This window comes from Ictidomys tridecemlineatus, chromosome 1 (assembly GCF_052094955.1).
Source record: "Ictidomys tridecemlineatus isolate mIctTri1 chromosome 1, mIctTri1.hap1, whole genome shotgun sequence".
Lineage (NCBI taxonomy): Eukaryota > Metazoa > Chordata > Mammalia > Rodentia > Sciuridae > Ictidomys > Ictidomys tridecemlineatus.
This window is the reverse complement of record NC_135477.1, coordinates 166,530,894-166,547,540: the sequence shown is the minus strand read 5'-3', so window position 1 is coordinate 166,547,540 and position 16,647 is coordinate 166,530,894. Positions and strand designations below refer to the sequence as shown.

Genomic DNA, 16,647 nt, shown 5'->3' with positions numbered 1-16,647 from the left:
ACAAGGCCAAGCATGAACAAATACTTTTTTGAGAATTCTAACAGATTACATTCTGCTCATTACCAACATTACCAAGTACAAACTGGAAACATAAAAAAACAATACATAACACCAAAAGCTCATGCAACAAAATAAATAGATGAAAATAGATAAAGTAGATAACATTTGAATGAAAAGCTTTTATGCATTAACAAAGTATAAAGATGATGCACACAATGGAACAAAATATTTGAAAATCATGATCTGACAAAGGACCTGTATCTAGAACATAAAGAATTCCTACAACTTAGTGGTTAAGACAAATAATCCTGCTAAAGAGAGATGTGAACAGATATTTCTCCACAGAAGATACACAAATAGCCAATAAGCACACACAAAAAAAATGTTCAACATCATTAGCGATCAGGGAAATGCAAATCAAAACCATAAGGAAATACCACTTCACACCCTAGAGGTTGGATAAAATAAACAGATAATAACAAGTCTTTGGAGGATGCAGAGGAATCAGAACCCTCACATCCTACTGTTAGGAAAGTAAAATAGTCCTGCCACTACAGTAAACAGTCTTAATATAAATGAATTGCATGGTATGTGAATTATATCTCGATGAAATTGCTATTACATTTACATAAATGCACAGTTAAGGACAAATAAGGCAGATGAACCAAGAATTTAGTAGCCAAGTTTTACATCTTTACAGCCAACCTATCAAAGTTTAGATTGCTTTTGGGCATCTCTACAGCCAACCTATCAGAACATCTATAAGGAAAGGGCATCTCTGTGACAAAAGGGAACACCCAAGAGCATTTGTCAAAGCTCTCTCTTCATGCTATCTTCTAGAGAAGTGCCAGAAAAATTTTTAATGTAAACGGCTTGAGAGTAAATATTTTAGGCCTTGCAGGAGACATGAGTGTATCACAAATTTGTTTTCTTCATAACTCCTTAAACATAAAAACTGTTCTTAGCTCCAGATCACTCGCTGGACTTGGCCCACAAGTCATCACTTGTAATCCCTATTCTAGAGACTATATCCCACCTCCTGCATACCCTTTGTGATGAACAGTGGGTCATACTGGACAATGTCTGAGTCATTGACAGAAAGAGCTTTTCTGTAGCAATGAAGGAAGAACACGAATTGAAATACTCTGTAAGTGCTGCTTTCCCCTAGCTTCCTGAAGTTCCAAATTATCTGGCTTGCATCTAACTTCAGCCCTTGCTGAAATGATACCCTATTATTTCTGGTTCTAAGATCAGAGAAAATGGTCACTTGTTCCTTCTGACCTCCAGCCCATATCCTCTGGGTCTAAGTAAAAACTCAGAAGCTCTGCCCTCTCCCCCTGGTCTTCTTACCGTTAAGGCAGCGCCTACGATACTTGTGGTAGACGTGTTGTGTGAAACCATTTTCCTTGAGCAGCTCGTGGGAAGGATGCTGGAACTTGGGCAGTGACTGAGGGGTACAGCCATAGCTGCCAACTGCAGGTGTTCCTTCTGAGGGGCTGGAGCTATAGAGGCCATAAGATGTTACAGGTCACTGGGATCCCCACAGAAGCCCCGTTGTTCTTCTGATCCCCTCTATCATCCAAGATCCAGCTTCTTGCACTGTGCTGGGCTCTAACTTATATACGTGGTCTGATGTACTGTGAGTCAACTCTTGGAGCCAGAGTTTTAAGAGAAGGTTACTAAGGATCACAGAAACTGGGAGACTCATCTATAGCCAAGGAGCTATTTAACCACTGAGATCTGTCTGATGCCAAAATCCTTTTTTGTTTTGTTTTTTTTGTTTGTTTGTTTGGTATTGGGGATTAAACTCAAGGGAACTTGGCCACTAAGCTGCATTCCCATCCGTATTTTGTATTTTACTTATTTAGAGACAGGATCTCACTGAATTACTTAGCTCCTGGCTCTTGCTGACTGAAGCTGGCTTTGAACTCAAAATCCTCCTGCCTCAGCTTCTCAAATTGCTGGGATTACAGGTGTGTACCACCTGCTGGCTCAAAATCTGAGCTTTTAATATTTACCTAATTTGTAACATTCAACTTTCCTTAATGAGTCATCATGGGTTGATCTCTATTTTTCCCAAAAGTTGCCTATTTTCAGTCTGTGCCATCTGTGCAGGAAACCATGCACAGATCTGGTGCCCTCAAATCTTGCTTCAAAACACAAGGAACAAACACTGGGGCCATTTTAAGGAAAATAAAAAGGATCTTGGACCCTACCCTGAGAAGTTCGGTCAGTAGAGCTAGGGCAGGGCCAAGGAATCTTGTTTCTTTTTTTTTCTGATGGTACTGGGGATTAAACCCAGGGCCTTGGGCATGTGAGGCCATATCTCCAGTCCTTGTTTTTGTTTTTTGGTGGTGCTAGGGATCCAACCCAAAGCCTTAGCCATGCTAAGCATGGGCCCTACTGCTTAGCAACACCCCCAACCACCAAATTTTTATTCAATGACTTGGCCATTCTCTTTCAGGTAGGTAGCAGATACCCAGGTTTTGAAATCAATTCTGATATTCTCTTATGAGCATATCAAAATCAGGTCTCCAGGTGGCTCTGACATCACCTCTTTAGAAAGAGGCATTCCTACCCAGATCCTGGGCTAAGGAGCCATATTTCTGGTTGTTTGAATTTAGATTGGGGGAGGGGGTGTAGTAGGGGGAAGGTTGGGGATCCCTTTAGTTTTTAGATCAATCTGGGTCTAGTGGATTTCAAGACTCTCTCATCCATCCCTAGGCAACCAGATCTCTCTCTCCCATGGCCCCCAGTACCTGATGGAAGCAGTCCGGGGTCTGTGCTCTCGGGAATCCATCACCCAGCCCACGTGGCTCTCCAAGGGTGGGTTTGAGCTGTGCCTTGTCTTCCTTTTTCGAGGCATCTGTAAAGGTGAATCCAGAATTTGCTATTTGTACTCCTACAATTTTGAGGAGCATCACCTCAAAGTAAGATTATAGGAGTAAGATGTTCTATATGTCTTATTCCTCACATTTTACAAAAGCATTTTAGTATCCATTCTCCCACATAATGGTCAAAGCTGTAGCTAAGCAACTGATCCATCTGTTTCACAGGTGAAGAAATGGCAGCTTGGGAGTGAGGAATCTGCTGAAGGACTCATACCTAGTCAGTCCTCTCTAGGTCTCTTTAGGCCACCATTCCCACACCCAGTCTATTTTGCAGATATGGGGGTGAGTCCTTCAGGTTAAGGATATGAAGAATAGTGGGGATCTGGTCCTTTCTTGGTGCAGACAAGGAAACGGAGAGAAGCAAAGCACTGGAAGGTGATCAAGTGGGCCCATTTAGCCCAGCAGGCGCACCTCACCTTGGCATCTAGCGTCCGTCCTTCTTTCACCACTGGGTAAAACCGTGATGTCTGACTTGAGTCTTTGAGCTGTGGCGTCCGGGGTGTACGGGGGGTCCTGGCATTGCGATAGTTTGGCGACTCTGGGACAGTGGTTGGTAGAGAGCGGGCAATGGTTGAGGGCTCAGGAGCACCAAACAACTTGTTGGCCAGGGCATCAGTGGGAACTGCACAAGCAGAAAAGGGTCAACAAGAGGTAGAAGGCCCCCAACATGGGCGTCAGACCTTTTCACCCATGCCAGGACTCAAGGGCCTGGCCCCTTACCTTGCTGAAACCGGGGAGGCCCAGGAGGAACCTCCTGGTTGGGATCCACAGGGGGTTCAGGGGTCAGTGTATCAAACTGCTCCCGGCTGATCATGTTGACTTTCTTAAAGTTCTCTACTTCTTGCTGCAGAGGATGTGAGGTGGGTGGGGAAAAATGTTAGTCAGCAAGCTGCTCCAGCCTGCTTAGGAATCAAGACCAGCAGGAAGTTGGGGAGGACAGCTCCCACGTCCACATCCATGGGACTCCTGGACCCCAAGCTTTTAGCTACCCCTCACTACTCCTCAATCCCAGTTGCCTTGGTATGAGGCTGCTAATCTAGGAGAGGGCAGTGCAGCCCCGCCCTCCCTGCAGCATGACCCCAGCCCCAGACAATAGGCCAGGAAAGTGTAGGGGCTCTGTGTGAGATGAGGCTTTGCCTGCCTTTCCTCTTTCCTGCCCAAGATCAGGCTAGCAGCAGAGCCCCAGAAGCTTACTACAGATTCTCACCTAGGCAGTATGGTGCCTCCCCACATCTCTGCCACTGTCTAACTGCACAGGCTCACCAAGGGCCCTCCCAACACCCCACATAGGCACTCTGCAAAAAACTGCAACAGATGTCCCTTGACTGTTTCCCAAAAAACTATCTTTTTTCATTTTCCACACTCAAAGAAAGTTCCTTAAAAGGATTTTAAACTTTTATATATGCCTAATTATTTAGGAATAGATGTGATAATCTACTCATTCTATTCTCAAAAATGAAATATCTACCCAACTGTTATGATATTAAATATGCTCAAGGAAGACAATAAATCACACCCCATGTTGTTTGTTATGTCTACACATCTCCTCTTGCTTTAATTGCCACGCTTCTCTTACAGGAGAATACGAGGCTCTGGACTGGTGGACCAGCTGGAGATCACAAAACCAATCATCCTCTCTTAGAGGTACTCTAAGCACACACACACTGCTCTGCCTAAGCCTCACCTTGATCTGGGAATACTCGGGTTCAAACTTCTCAGTCCACAGGTCCTGCTCATAGTAGAAGAGCCCGTCATTAATGACCTTGGCCAGCTCGGCACTCATCTTGGCACGAGAGGTGTGGTTGCCTGTACGGTCGCCCCCAGGATGCCGGCGCATGTAAGGTGGCGTCTGGGTAACAATGAGGATCTTGTTGACATCCCGGTCATCAATCTCATAGTCAGAGTCCTCATCAGACCAGGCAGTGAAGGTATTCTTTCGCCCGTCCATCTGCTCCATCTCCTCATCAAACAGGAAATCCAATTCCTCTTGCTCATCCTGATCCTTGGACATCAACTGCTGGGAGGGAAGCTGCTGTGGCAGAGATGTCGGGTGGGCGAACCTGGGCTCCTCTGACTTCTGAAACAGGGACAGACCATGGAGAAGGGAATCACCAAGGGGTCCTTGGACCAGGCTTCCGCAGTTGTCCCACAAGAGGGAGGCTCTGGCTCCTGAGCATGAGACTGCCCTCCCTGGAGTGAGCTTCATGGAGAAACGGGTAGTCCATTGGAACCCACATTCCTTCACGCACAGCTCACATAACAGTCACTTGCAAACATAATTATGCTTTCATTTACTTTACATCCTACACAGCACCTAGTCTGGAAGTAGACACACAGCAGAAATTCCACAGGTTGATTCATCTATTTATCCAACTATTCAATACCTCATAATAAAGTTGACACTCTACAAGGCAAATTGCATTGTTTTCCATTAGACACTCATACATGTGTCAGGACCTAGCAACTAATGTTCATCAAGCAGATGGAAGCTCAGTTTAATGGAGAAAAGTCAACAAACCAGCCAAATGCAAATAGTATGATAAAGGCTATAAATAGGATTTGTGGGAGCACATGGGAGGGTACCTAACCAACTGGGAGTGGGAATTGCTAGGGGAGGCTCTTGGGAAGAAATGGCTACTAAATGATGAACATAAGTAAGTCAGATTAAGACAGGGATAGAGTGTACTAGTCAGGAAGAACAGCATGTCCCAAGGGCAGTTAACCCAGCATCTAAGTGTCGCTGGATACTCTTGGGGGAAACCATTTGTCTACCTCACAATACATACTTCCAAAAGTAATGCCTGCTGTGCCAAGAGCACCCTATGTAAACTCTCAAACTACCTCTCTCGTTTTTTGTGTAGTGCTAGGAATGGAACCCAGGGCCTTGGGCATGCTAAGAAGTGGTCCACCTCTGAGCTACACCTCAGCCCCAAACCTCTTTCAAGGTTCAAGACGAGCCATGCGGGAGTGGAAGCCCAAATTCTGGTACAGGGACTTAGACTGGATCCATTTTTTCCACGTCTTTGTAGTATAGGGGCCTGGGTTTTGTAAAGCTTTTGTTCCCTTAATACCTTTCCCCTGTGCCTCGGGCCTGTCTACAGCATCTTTTAAAGGGCTGTAGCCATAACAGTGGGGAATTCTTGGAACCAACAGAAAGAGAAGATGATGAGAGCCAGTGAAAATATAAAAAGCACAGAATTCCTTAGACCCGAAGTCCAAGGTCATCTCTGGGGCTGGTGTTGTAGCTCAGTGGCAGAGTGCACGTGCCTCATATGTGTAAGGCCCTGGGTTCGATCCTCAGCACCACATTTAAAAAATAAATGAAAATAAAGATATTGTGTCCATCTACCCCCCCCCAAAAAAAAAAGTCACCAAAGAGTGGATGGGGTGAGCAAGTAAAGATAAATTTGGCTCCTGGAAAGGAGACAGGCAGTATTTTAGCTTAAGATGGAAATATTTCTCAAACAGTAGATTCTATTTGCCCCTGCCCCACTGTACCCCAGCTTAATATTTCAGAGCAGTTTAACTCCACCATCCCCTATGGTAAACTGAAGTCTTGCTGTTTAACACATTTCACAAATCACTGAGCCATCAGTGCAGGAGACCTGTGATTCAGTCCAGATTCAAAGTCAGTGAAGTCACCACATGTGGGCCATGCATCTACTCACTCTTCCTTCCCTCTTTTAAGGAGCCAAAGCACTTATATATATATAGGACAGGGAGGACAAATTCAGGGAAAAGGCACTGCAAACATGGCATTTGGGATTTCAATGAGGCAAAAAGAACATTCAAGAATCAGGAAACTTGGGCCACTGCTGCCAATGCTGTCCTGAAAGGAGGTCTCAGAAAGTAGAAATGGGCCATTATCAATTTTCTTGCAATCACTACTCCAACTCACATTACGACCCTGGACCACCTGTGATTGTTCTTGACCCTCAGAGCCAGAGTTCTATGCCTATTTGAGACCCCACGGCCCTGCAAGCCCTCCCACCCAGGGTCCTAGAACCCAAGGCAGGGGATGATCTAGCCTACCTTGGGCCGTGCTGGGGAGGGCCGAGGCCGTTTCTTCACTTCAATCCAGTTCTCAGAATCCAGGTCAGGCAGGCTGGCAGACAGGCCCTTAGGCAGTGTCTTTAGGTTGCTGACCTCCTCCGTTTTGGTTGGCACTGGGGTGACTGCACGGGGAGAGCCAGGCGCCGACTCTGCAGGATGGAAAAGTGAGGTCCTCATCCCTCTACTCCTCTTTCTGAGGCCAGCCCTAGGATGGACTGCTAGCCAGAGGACAAGGACAAGGAGGAGGCAGTTACATGCCAGCAGGGCACCTACCCGTCTCTTTCTGGTAGTGCTGACGGGGAACAAATTCAGGGCAGTTGAGAAGCTGGGAAAAATCAGTCTGGGAATAATCCACTATTGGGGGACCAGGAAGAGGCCACTTCTCAGGCTCTTCCCTCCTTCGGACTTTCTCATCAACAATTTCCACCACCTTGCTGTCCTTGAGGGCCTATAGGAAAGGAGGAGGGAAAAGGAATGAAGAGGAAAGACAAGAACAGTCAGAGATCCTGGAGATGATGGGACAACTGGGTCCCCATAGGCTTAGGTATTAAAGCCAGTGCAAACAGTAATGTTATAAAACTAGCACCTTCTTCCCTGACTGGCAGATAGATAAGATCTTCAAATTTGTAGGGGGATACCAACATGCGAACCACACCTACCCACTGACCTTGCTATTCTACTTCCAGTAATCTAGCAAATACTTGCACACACAGGGATCTGTATGTTTTTAGATTTAGACAAGAGGCCATTCACAGTAATACAGGAAAAATACCTAAAAAGTATTTAACTTGCCATCATGTTAACAATTCAAATAAATTATGGCATATCCATTCAGTGGAACACTACTCTGACACTAAACAAACAGCTTTACATATGGAGAAATAGAAAGACACAAAATATATTAAAGTTGAAAAAGCAGGAGTTGGCTACTATGTGCAAGATCCCTTTTACAGTTTTTATGTAAAAACAAGTATATACACATAAATTTTTCTAGGATTCACAAGTAAACTGCTATGGGCATTATCTCTGAGAAAAAGAATGAAGATTAGAATGGAGAAGAAAATTGTCTATTTAAAAAGCTTATTTTTTGAGGGGGGAGCAGGGGAATGTGTGTACTAGGGATTGAATCTAGGAGTGTTTTACCACTGAACCACATCTTCAGTCCTTTTTACTTTGAGACAGGGTCATGTTAAGTTGCTTAGGGCCTCACTAAATTGATGACTTCTGTCTTGAACTTGGGATCCTCCTTGCCTCAGCCTCTCTAGTTGCTATGATTATAGGCATGTGCCACTGTAATTGGCTAAAAAAAAAAAAAAAATTTAAAAAAAATCTTCAAAGTGAGGGGCTGGGGTTGTGGCTCAGTGGCAGAGCACTTGCTTAGCCATGTGAGAGGCACTGAGTTTAATCCTCAGCACCATACATAAATAAAATAAAGGTCCACTGACAACTGAAAAATATTTTTAAAAAATCTTCAAAGTGAAAAAGGGAAAATTTCAACCTGTGAAAAAATAGTGTGTTTGTAAGGTGGGGAAAGGTGCGTTCATAACTTGCTGGTGAAAATGCAAAAGGCACATTCCCTAAAAAAGGAAGTAAAATTTAAATATGCATTCACCTTTAATTTAGCTGTCCTACTTCTAGAAACCTACAGCAAAGACACATTGGTAAAAATATGAAAAAGGAAATACACAAAACTATTTGTTAACACCAATGCAGTTTGTGTCTTAGTAAAAAATACTAGAAACAAAATGTCCATACCAGGCAACAGGTTAAAACAAAACAAAAAACATGCAGCATGGGTGAAGGACAGAAATGAGAAATATCTCTTTCTTTCTTTCTTTGGTACTGGGGATTGAACCCAGGGGGACTCAACCACTGAGTCCCATCCCCAGCACTAATTTGTATTTTATTTAGAGACAGGGTCTCACTGAATTGCTTAGCACCTCAATTTTGCTGGTGCTGGAAGAATTCAGAAAAGGTTACCTAGAGGGGAAGATAGAGAAAAAAAAGGTGGAAGTGACAGAATGTTAAGAACGATATTGGCCAAATTATATTGCTATATTGTGTGCATGTCCAAACACAATGAATCTCACTATCATGTACTATTATAATGTATCAATAAAAATATGGGAAAAAAGAATTTAAACTTTCATGAATGAGTTTATAATCACACAGGTTATTTCATATAACTGAAAATAGTCACATAAATCGAAGAAGGAAAATAAAATTCAGTGGTAGTAGAGATATTAGTGTAAGAATGTGTATACACTGTGGAATAAAACAAATAATTATGCTGATACCATTAGGTATTTTTGGCAGAGTAGAAAGAAGATATATAAGATTGTTAGGATTAGATAAAGATCCTGCACTCCTGAATTTTACAGTATATTCTCAAAATATACTACTTCTTACAAAAACAAATCTCTAGAAAAAATGATCAATCAAGTAGCAATAAGCATCCCTGTAACTCAGACTATGGTTTCTAAATATTATTTCCCCCACCCAAAAGGAACTAGAGTTCTTTTATTTAAAAAAAAATTTAAAAGCCATTTTAGGTCTGGAACAGGAGATGTACAAGATGAATGAGAATCCCATTGGCCAAGTAAATATGGAACAATATGATCTAACAATAACTGCAATGGACTAAAATAAAAATTCACATGCTTATGCTTCAAAAACAAATTAAAAAAAAAACTCTCATTAGTCAACCCTCAAGTGTATTAGAAATCAATTCATACTTCTGTAAACTTAACAAAAGGAAAAACAATGAAAAAAAACCTGCCCTCCCTGTACAACCTCGTAGTAACTGAATAACTGATGAAGCAAGTTTCTCCTCAAAAAGGTATTATAGCTAATAAATGAATACTGACAGAGTATCACCATTTTGTAATTCCTCATGAAATAATACACAGTGATAGTTAATAGCAGCTTATGTTACAAGAGGGACAAACAGAAGAAATGTTGAGTCACCTGAAGCAAACACATTATTTATGTAACAGCCTTGTCAAGAGGGGGAAAAAAAAAAAAAAAACAACAACTCCAAAAACCTGAACCTCATCATGCCTTCAGGTCACCAATTTACAAAAAACTGTAGTATAGATTAGCATTTTTTTTTTTTTTACCCTTGGTACCAGGGGTTGAACTCAGAAGCATTCGACGACTGAACCACATCCCAGCCCTATTTTGCATTTTATTTAGAGATGGGTCTTACTGAGTTGCTTAGTGCCGGAGGCTGGCTTTGAACTTGTGATCCCCCTGTCTCAGCCTCCTGAGTTGATAGGATAACAGGCATGTGTGCACCACTGTACCCAGCCACATTAACATGTTAAATGACATCTCTATTCTGTGGCAAATCCTACAAGATAACAACCTGGTTTATTCAAATGATAAACTGCCAAGAAAAAAGAGGGAGAAGAAAACTTAAAACAATTTATGGGTCTTATATGAATCCTGATATTCAAAAACTATTTTTCAAAAAAATTGAGGGGGAACAATTAGGATGAATCTGAAACTGATTGGTATCTAGTGATATTAAATAGGGACCTCTTCCGGAGGATTCTGCCTCAGCTCCAAACTTCAGCTCTTTAAGTAAGGACCTCTCTTTCCGCAGTACCCTAACCCCAGGGAGAAAGACATACCGCAAAAATAAGTGAAATGTCCGTGGTAAGGGCTTGCACACGATGGAAGGAAGCAATAAGGGTGATGGGAAGGAAACCATCAGCATCCATTTTTCTTCTCAGGAAGAAATCTCGCTCTAAATTGTCCACGCTGAAGTAGTACTCACTAAGTGGAGGGGAGAAGAGGCATCACTAAGCAACTGAAGCATAATTCATCAATATACCTTCCCTGCTTCATTATCCACCCCAGCCCCCTTCACACTGCCTCTCACCTGTCCTGCCTCTCTCCTACCGTATAAGGGCTGAAAAGAAATGAGGCTATACCTTCAATGGCCACTAACTTTAGATCAAATCATTCTCTCTGCCCTTCAGTCCCTTGGCATGACTGGCAAACTCCTCATCTCTCTTTAAATCCAGTTTCCAATATAGTTGGCCACTTTCTCTTTTGCTCCTAAAACACTTGTAATACCATACTGCAATTATCTACTTCCTTGTATGGGTTCTCCAAGCTCAGTGAGACTATATATTAGAGTGGTTAAGAGCAAAGGTTTTGCAACCAGACAGAAATGGATTCTGATCTGCACTGTTAAATACTTGCTGTGTACTGGTCCTGTTTGCTCACCTATAAAATGGGGACAAAAGACCCAACTCACAGGAATTCAGCAGTTGAAAAAAAAAAAAAAAGATCACAGTATAAAATAAGATAATGCCTATAAAATACTTCACTGAGCCTGGCCAATAGTGAGAACTCTATATATAAACATTTGCTAGCATTCAGTCAGTGCTTTCATTACCAATGGAGGCACAGTAGTGGGCAGATTCTAGGCATCTTTCCTCCTTTTCATTAGTGGTAGTTTCAAATTTCCTTAAGGTAAATATGGTTTTACTTCAGTAATCAACAATTAACTATGAAAAGTCAGATGAAAGACCAAGAGAAAAGTCACCTAGCTGTGCTAGCCACCAAGGGAGCACTCCCTACTCTGCCTGCCAGCTGCAACCCACTGGAAGCCCCTCACCTCCCGCCCAGTTCTCAGCAGCCCTGCTCCCCTCAACACTCACATCTGTCGCTTGATGTAGTCTTTGAGCAGCTCCTGGTCCACGCTGTAAAGCTCAGTGCTGCTGACATTGTCAAAGTAGTAGGTAATGTTGTTCATGTACTTGGGGGTTCGAGGCCCCTCTGCACCATCAAACTTTCGATAGCCAAACTGGTAGTCAAAATGGGCTACGGGGAAATGGGTGCTGTGAGAAAAAGAATATTCCTGCCCACCACCCCCGCCGCATTCCCTTGGACATCCCGGAGCCCAAAGGGGCCTCACGTACTTCGAGTGCCACCCCGGCCGCGTCCCCGGCCGCGACCACGCCCCCGTCCACGGCCACGGAAGGAAGCCCGCGCCCCACCAGCCCCATCACTCTTCACACTCGATGTTTCGTCCTGGTCGTGCCAGGCAGGCTCCGGTTTGGTCTCTGGTTGCCAGGCTGGGGTGGGGGTGGCCACAGACACAGGCATATAGGTGGCAGGCTCAGACCCTAGAGGGGAGAGTGAGCAACAGGTCAGGCCTGAGGTTATCTCCCAAGTCCAGGCCCTCTATAGTGGACAGTTGTGTACCTTTGATCTCCCCTCGGTTGGCAGGTGTATGTCTTGGCTCCTGCGGGCGAGCGGGGCGTGAGGCAAGTTTCTCTCTGGGAACTTCGGGCTTCATGTCTATTTGCAGGGGAACCCACTTATGTTTATTCCCTGGAGGACAGCATGAACACATGAAAAAGGCTTGAGAGAGGATTTTGCTGCCCAACTTTCCCGCTGCCCTGGGCTTTGGCTTAAATCACATTTTGGTGACCTCGGGCAGATTCCTTTCCCACACACCAGACCTCTTTTTCATCTCTAAAGTAAGGAGGTCCATGGCCTTCAGTGTGATGGAGACTCCTGGCTAACTCTCAATGTTGATTTCTACAGAGTCTGAGAACAAACTTTTAGAGTCATCAACATGGTTACCCAGGATGATAAAGAACTACACTTTCTAGGTTCTCTTCAGACACATGTCAAAATCCTGCCTGTGAAATAAAGGAGCCAATTCCAGGTGGAGTACCTACAAGGAAAAGAGCTGTCCTTCCCTCTCTCCCTTCCTGCTAGCTAGAGTGAGCAGGAAATAGGGAGCCATCTTGGATGCTGAAGTGCCAAGGCACTGCTGCAAAAGGAAAGCAGGCAGGAGTTGTAGTATTAGGCCTGGCTGACTGACACCAACGTTCTGAGAGATAAACCAACATTTTTTTTTGTGGGGGTGGGTAGGTGGGGGGCTGGGGATTGAACTCAGGGGCACTGACCACTGAACCACATTCCCAGCCCTATTTTGTATTTTATTTAGAGACAGAATCTCAGAATTGCTTAGCACCTTGCTTTTGCTGAGGCTGGCTTTGAATTCATGATCCTCCTGCTCCAGCCTCCGAGCCACTGGAATTACAAGGCATGCACCACCGTACCCATAGAGAAACCAACGTTTATCTTATTTAAACCATTTTTACTTTGGATCTCTACTGGAAAAGCTGAATCTGTATCTGAACCATTTCAGCAATTTTTTGGAAACTCTTAAAAAAGCAATGTAAATTCCTGTCTTCAAGAGGGTGAACTAATGGACCAACAGCCACAGAGAATACTATTATCTCAATGGCTACAGCAATCAGCCTTCTGCTGGATCTAAAAATCCTCCAGCAGTCCTCAGAGTTCTTCTTCTTCTTCTTCTTCTTCTTCTTTTTTTAACTGGTAGTGGGGATTCAACACAGTTACCATCCCCAGTCTTTTATTTTTACTTTGAGACAGGGTCTCACTAAAATGCTTAGGGCCTCAATAAATGGCCGAGGCTGGCTTCAAACTTGTGATCCTCTCACCTAGCCTCCCAAGTTGCTGGGATTATAGGAACGTGCCACAGCACTCAGCAGTCCCCATTTCATTTCTGTGTGGCCATCTCCTCTCAAGTCCTGCTCAACTCACCTTTCTTCTTCTGCCCGCCTCGCTGGCAGTCTTCGTCCCCATTCTTCTCTTCCCCGGATTCATCTGATTTGGTTTTCGGGCTCTCCTTACTATCACTCCCCTCTCCTTTCTCCTGTTCTTTCATGTCCTTCTTGGGTGGCAGCTTACGGGCAGGCTGAGGCTTGTGAGACTGTGGCTACAGCAGAAAGTAAGGCAATAGGAAGTGAGCGTGTGTAGGAGAGCCTTTGGGATGAGTGGAAGAGCTTCCTGTCACTAGAAAGGTAGGCAGAGGAGCAACAGCATGTGATGGCAGGTAAACTAGATACAATCTAAGACCCTACTTCCACACTTGAGATGCCTTTACTGAAAGCAAATTCACACAGGCCAGGAGGTGGGAAAGACAACTTGTCTCTCAGGCTTACCTGTGTCTAATGTCAAAGACAATGCCCAGGAGCCTAATGTTTATTCCCTGCAATAGGGACTACCATGTGGTTCTGGTAGTCTGTGTGGTGGAATAGATGCTGGCCCCTGGCCTACCTACATCAGCTCCAGAATAAGGACTTCACCCACTCAAAGTGGTCACAGCCAGTGAACAAGGGATTTAGGTTACAAGTGCTAAGAAGAAGACAACTGACTAGAAGAGCTACATAAGCTTCCCCAAGTTGGAGGTCAGTACCTGGCCTAATATATCCTCTCCTGTGTTGCTTATAGGAAATGCAAGTGCAGTGATAGAAGACAGGCTTTGGAATACAGCAACATATTTGATAGCCAATTCCCACAAGCCACCAAGAGCTGAAGACTTAGAGAGGATGATCAGACAGTATCTGGCAGTCCATAATAGAAGGCACTGGCTCAAATAATGAGAATGCCTAGCTATTTTAATGTCGCCCATATTATAGTAACGACTATTTATTTATTTTTATGTTGCCCAGGCTTGCCTCAAATTCCTGGACTAAAATGATCCTCTTCCTGCCTCAGCCTCTTAAGTAGCTGGGACTACAGGTGCTTACCACCATGCCCAACCAACTACCCACTCCCCTTTTAGTTGTAGATGGACACAATACCTTTATTTATTTTTATGTTGTATTGTACTCCACACATGCTAGGCAAGTGCTTTACCACTGAGCCACAACCCCAGTCCCCAACTACCCCCTTTTTTTAAAAATTAAGAAAGGTAAAACCCAAGGTTTTGAAAGTTTGTGAAGCCAAACAGAGTTCAAATCTGCCCATCCCTTCCCGGTCTCACCTGCACACTCTTGTGGGCTATCTCTCCAGGTGTGGGCCAGTTGATTGCATCTCCAAAATCACCAACCTGTAAGGAACATTCTATGAGGGCCCTAGGGTGACCCTGCCTCTGCCATTCAGCCCCTCACTCAAGGTCCAGCTCTACTGAGAGGAGAGATCAAGAGCCAAATCAGTCTATTCATTAGGACCATCCATCCTGGGGCCCAGAAAGCATTCCCCTGCTATCTGTAGAGCAGCCAGCAGTACCTGGCAGTCCAGAAGCACTCTTTACAAGGGTAAAGAATGCACTGCACTGCAGTGCCACAAGTGACTCCCCAGGGCCTACCCATGCCATTTCCTACCTTGCTGCCTTTTCGCTGTTTAGGAGCAGCTGCCCTCACCACCTTGGCTGGAGCAGAATGTTCTGTGGGAACAAGGCAGAGAGAAAATGGTTATGCAAAGCCTGTGAAGGGCCACTGCCAACTCCTCGCCCTCACCACCATCCTTACTCAACCAGGCAACCTTCAGATTCCCAGAGGAAGAAGTCAGAGTGGACAGAGGAGAGATGAGATCGATGAGATCAAGCACCAGTAACATTTGTACTAGCCCTTCCCTGAAGAAATCATAGAAAGAGAGATCATGCAAAGAGTTGGCTGTCAAAACCCAGAAACCCAGACTCTGAGGTGGGAGAGCCCTTTCAGGGCTCAAGTCAACACCCTACTATAAAAATGGGGCCTGGGCCTGAGGGAAATCCATGCCCAAACTAGCACTTTAATTCAGGGCTCCCAAATCACAGCAGATTCAGAGTCAGAATCTGAAAGATCTCTCTGGCCCTAACATTCTAGAAGTAATTGTGTGAACAGACCAGAGCTAGTGATCATTGGGAAGGCAAGATAAAAAAGGCAATCAAGTCCAGGGACCATATTTGTCCTCAACATCTTATAAACAGCGAGACTCTCAAGTTTCCAAAGAAAAAGTGGGCTCCCATTTGACTTGATACTTCCACCAGTAAAATTTTATCCTGATGAGGCAAATCAGAAAAAAACTGTTCAGAAAGACCAACAAAGCGTTACTTATAACTTCAAAAAATTAGAAGCACTCTATAAATCTGATAGTAACTGTCCAAATAAATTTAAGATCATCCATTTTTACACCTGTCATTAAAAAGAGAATATCTCTATATGTATGACAAGACGAGCACAATAAATGAGAATCATTTCTTTTTTGTTAAACAAATTAAAATGTGCATTTGCACACTCAAAGTAAAAACTCAGGGAGGATACATGAGTGTTATCACGAATGAAGTAGTGTATTTACAGTGATTTTAATTCTTGTACAAAAGTAGATATGAACTCTTTTTTTTTTTTAAAGAAACATGTCCTTTCCCCCCCTTTTTTTGAAAAGGAAATGGTTCTAAAAGTACCTTATACAACCACACTTATTTTCTCAGCATGTCTGAAGACCAAAGGTTTCTGCCTCTTCCTGCTCCAGAGACCACAGGAAAAGATTCATCCTGGGGTTCTACTCACCCACTTCTCCCCTCACTTTGTCTGCACTGCTGGCCAGCCATACCAGGGCAAGAGCTGCCCCTAGTCCCTGACCAGAGAAATCTACTCATCTGGCTTCAAAAGGAATGTTCTACTCCTTGATCAGACCCATGTTCTCTTAATGAGTAGAGAGTGTCCTTGCCCGACTGATTGTGCAGCCCAAGCATTCCTGGCTTCCGCCAGTCACTGCCCCCTCATTGTACCCCATACCACATGCCTTCTGATATCTGATGCAGTGAGGCCCAACCCATAGCATCCCTCACCCCCAGCACTGGCAGTAGAGAAACACGGTATCTTAGTCCCAAGGAGATGGAGGCCTCAGGCCCATCAGGCAGCTCTAAACCCCGAGACCTATA

The 16,647-nt window shown here is 44.2% G+C and overlaps 2 protein-coding genes across 4 annotated transcripts in view; one reads left to right on the top strand and one right to left on the bottom strand.

The window, feature by feature from the left end:
- The window catches only part of Faxdc2 (fatty acid hydroxylase domain containing 2), a 49,248-nt gene extending 43,941 nt beyond the window's left edge, over window positions 1-5,307 (top strand). The window contains exon 9 of the mRNA XM_078051474.1: window positions 4,470-5,307. Coding sequence (XP_077907600.1) covers window positions 4,470-4,533 — 64 coding nt within the window. The 3' untranslated portion in view covers window positions 4,534-5,307. The remainder of the gene's footprint in view (window positions 1-4,469) is intronic.
- The window catches only part of Larp1 (La ribonucleoprotein 1, translational regulator), an 85,444-nt gene that overhangs the window by 8,637 nt on the left and 60,160 nt on the right, over window positions 1-16,647 (bottom strand). For 2 of the 3 annotated variants that reach the window (XM_021726490.3, XM_078051448.1), the window contains exons 2-15: window positions 15,107-15,168; window positions 14,767-14,832; window positions 13,542-13,716; window positions 12,165-12,293; window positions 11,879-12,085; window positions 11,618-11,780; window positions 10,580-10,724; window positions 7,218-7,392; window positions 6,924-7,093; window positions 4,576-4,968; window positions 3,612-3,735; window positions 3,308-3,513; window positions 2,760-2,866; window positions 1,351-1,502 (exon numbers count right to left, since the gene is read on the bottom strand). In XM_021726490.3, the coding sequence (XP_021582165.1) occupies window positions 1,351-1,502; window positions 2,760-2,866; window positions 3,308-3,513; window positions 3,612-3,735; window positions 4,576-4,968; window positions 6,924-7,093; window positions 7,218-7,392; window positions 10,580-10,724; window positions 11,618-11,780; window positions 11,879-12,085; window positions 12,165-12,293; window positions 13,542-13,665 (2,095 nt within the window). In that variant the 5' untranslated portion in view covers window positions 13,666-13,716; window positions 14,767-14,832; window positions 15,107-15,168. The remainder of the gene's footprint in view (window positions 1-1,350; window positions 1,503-2,759; window positions 2,867-3,307; window positions 3,514-3,611; window positions 3,736-4,575; window positions 4,969-6,923; window positions 7,094-7,217; window positions 7,393-10,579; window positions 10,725-11,617; window positions 11,781-11,878; window positions 12,086-12,164; window positions 12,294-13,541; window positions 13,717-14,766; window positions 14,833-15,106; window positions 15,169-16,647) is intronic. The other variant, XM_078051454.1, reaches the window with a different exon arrangement.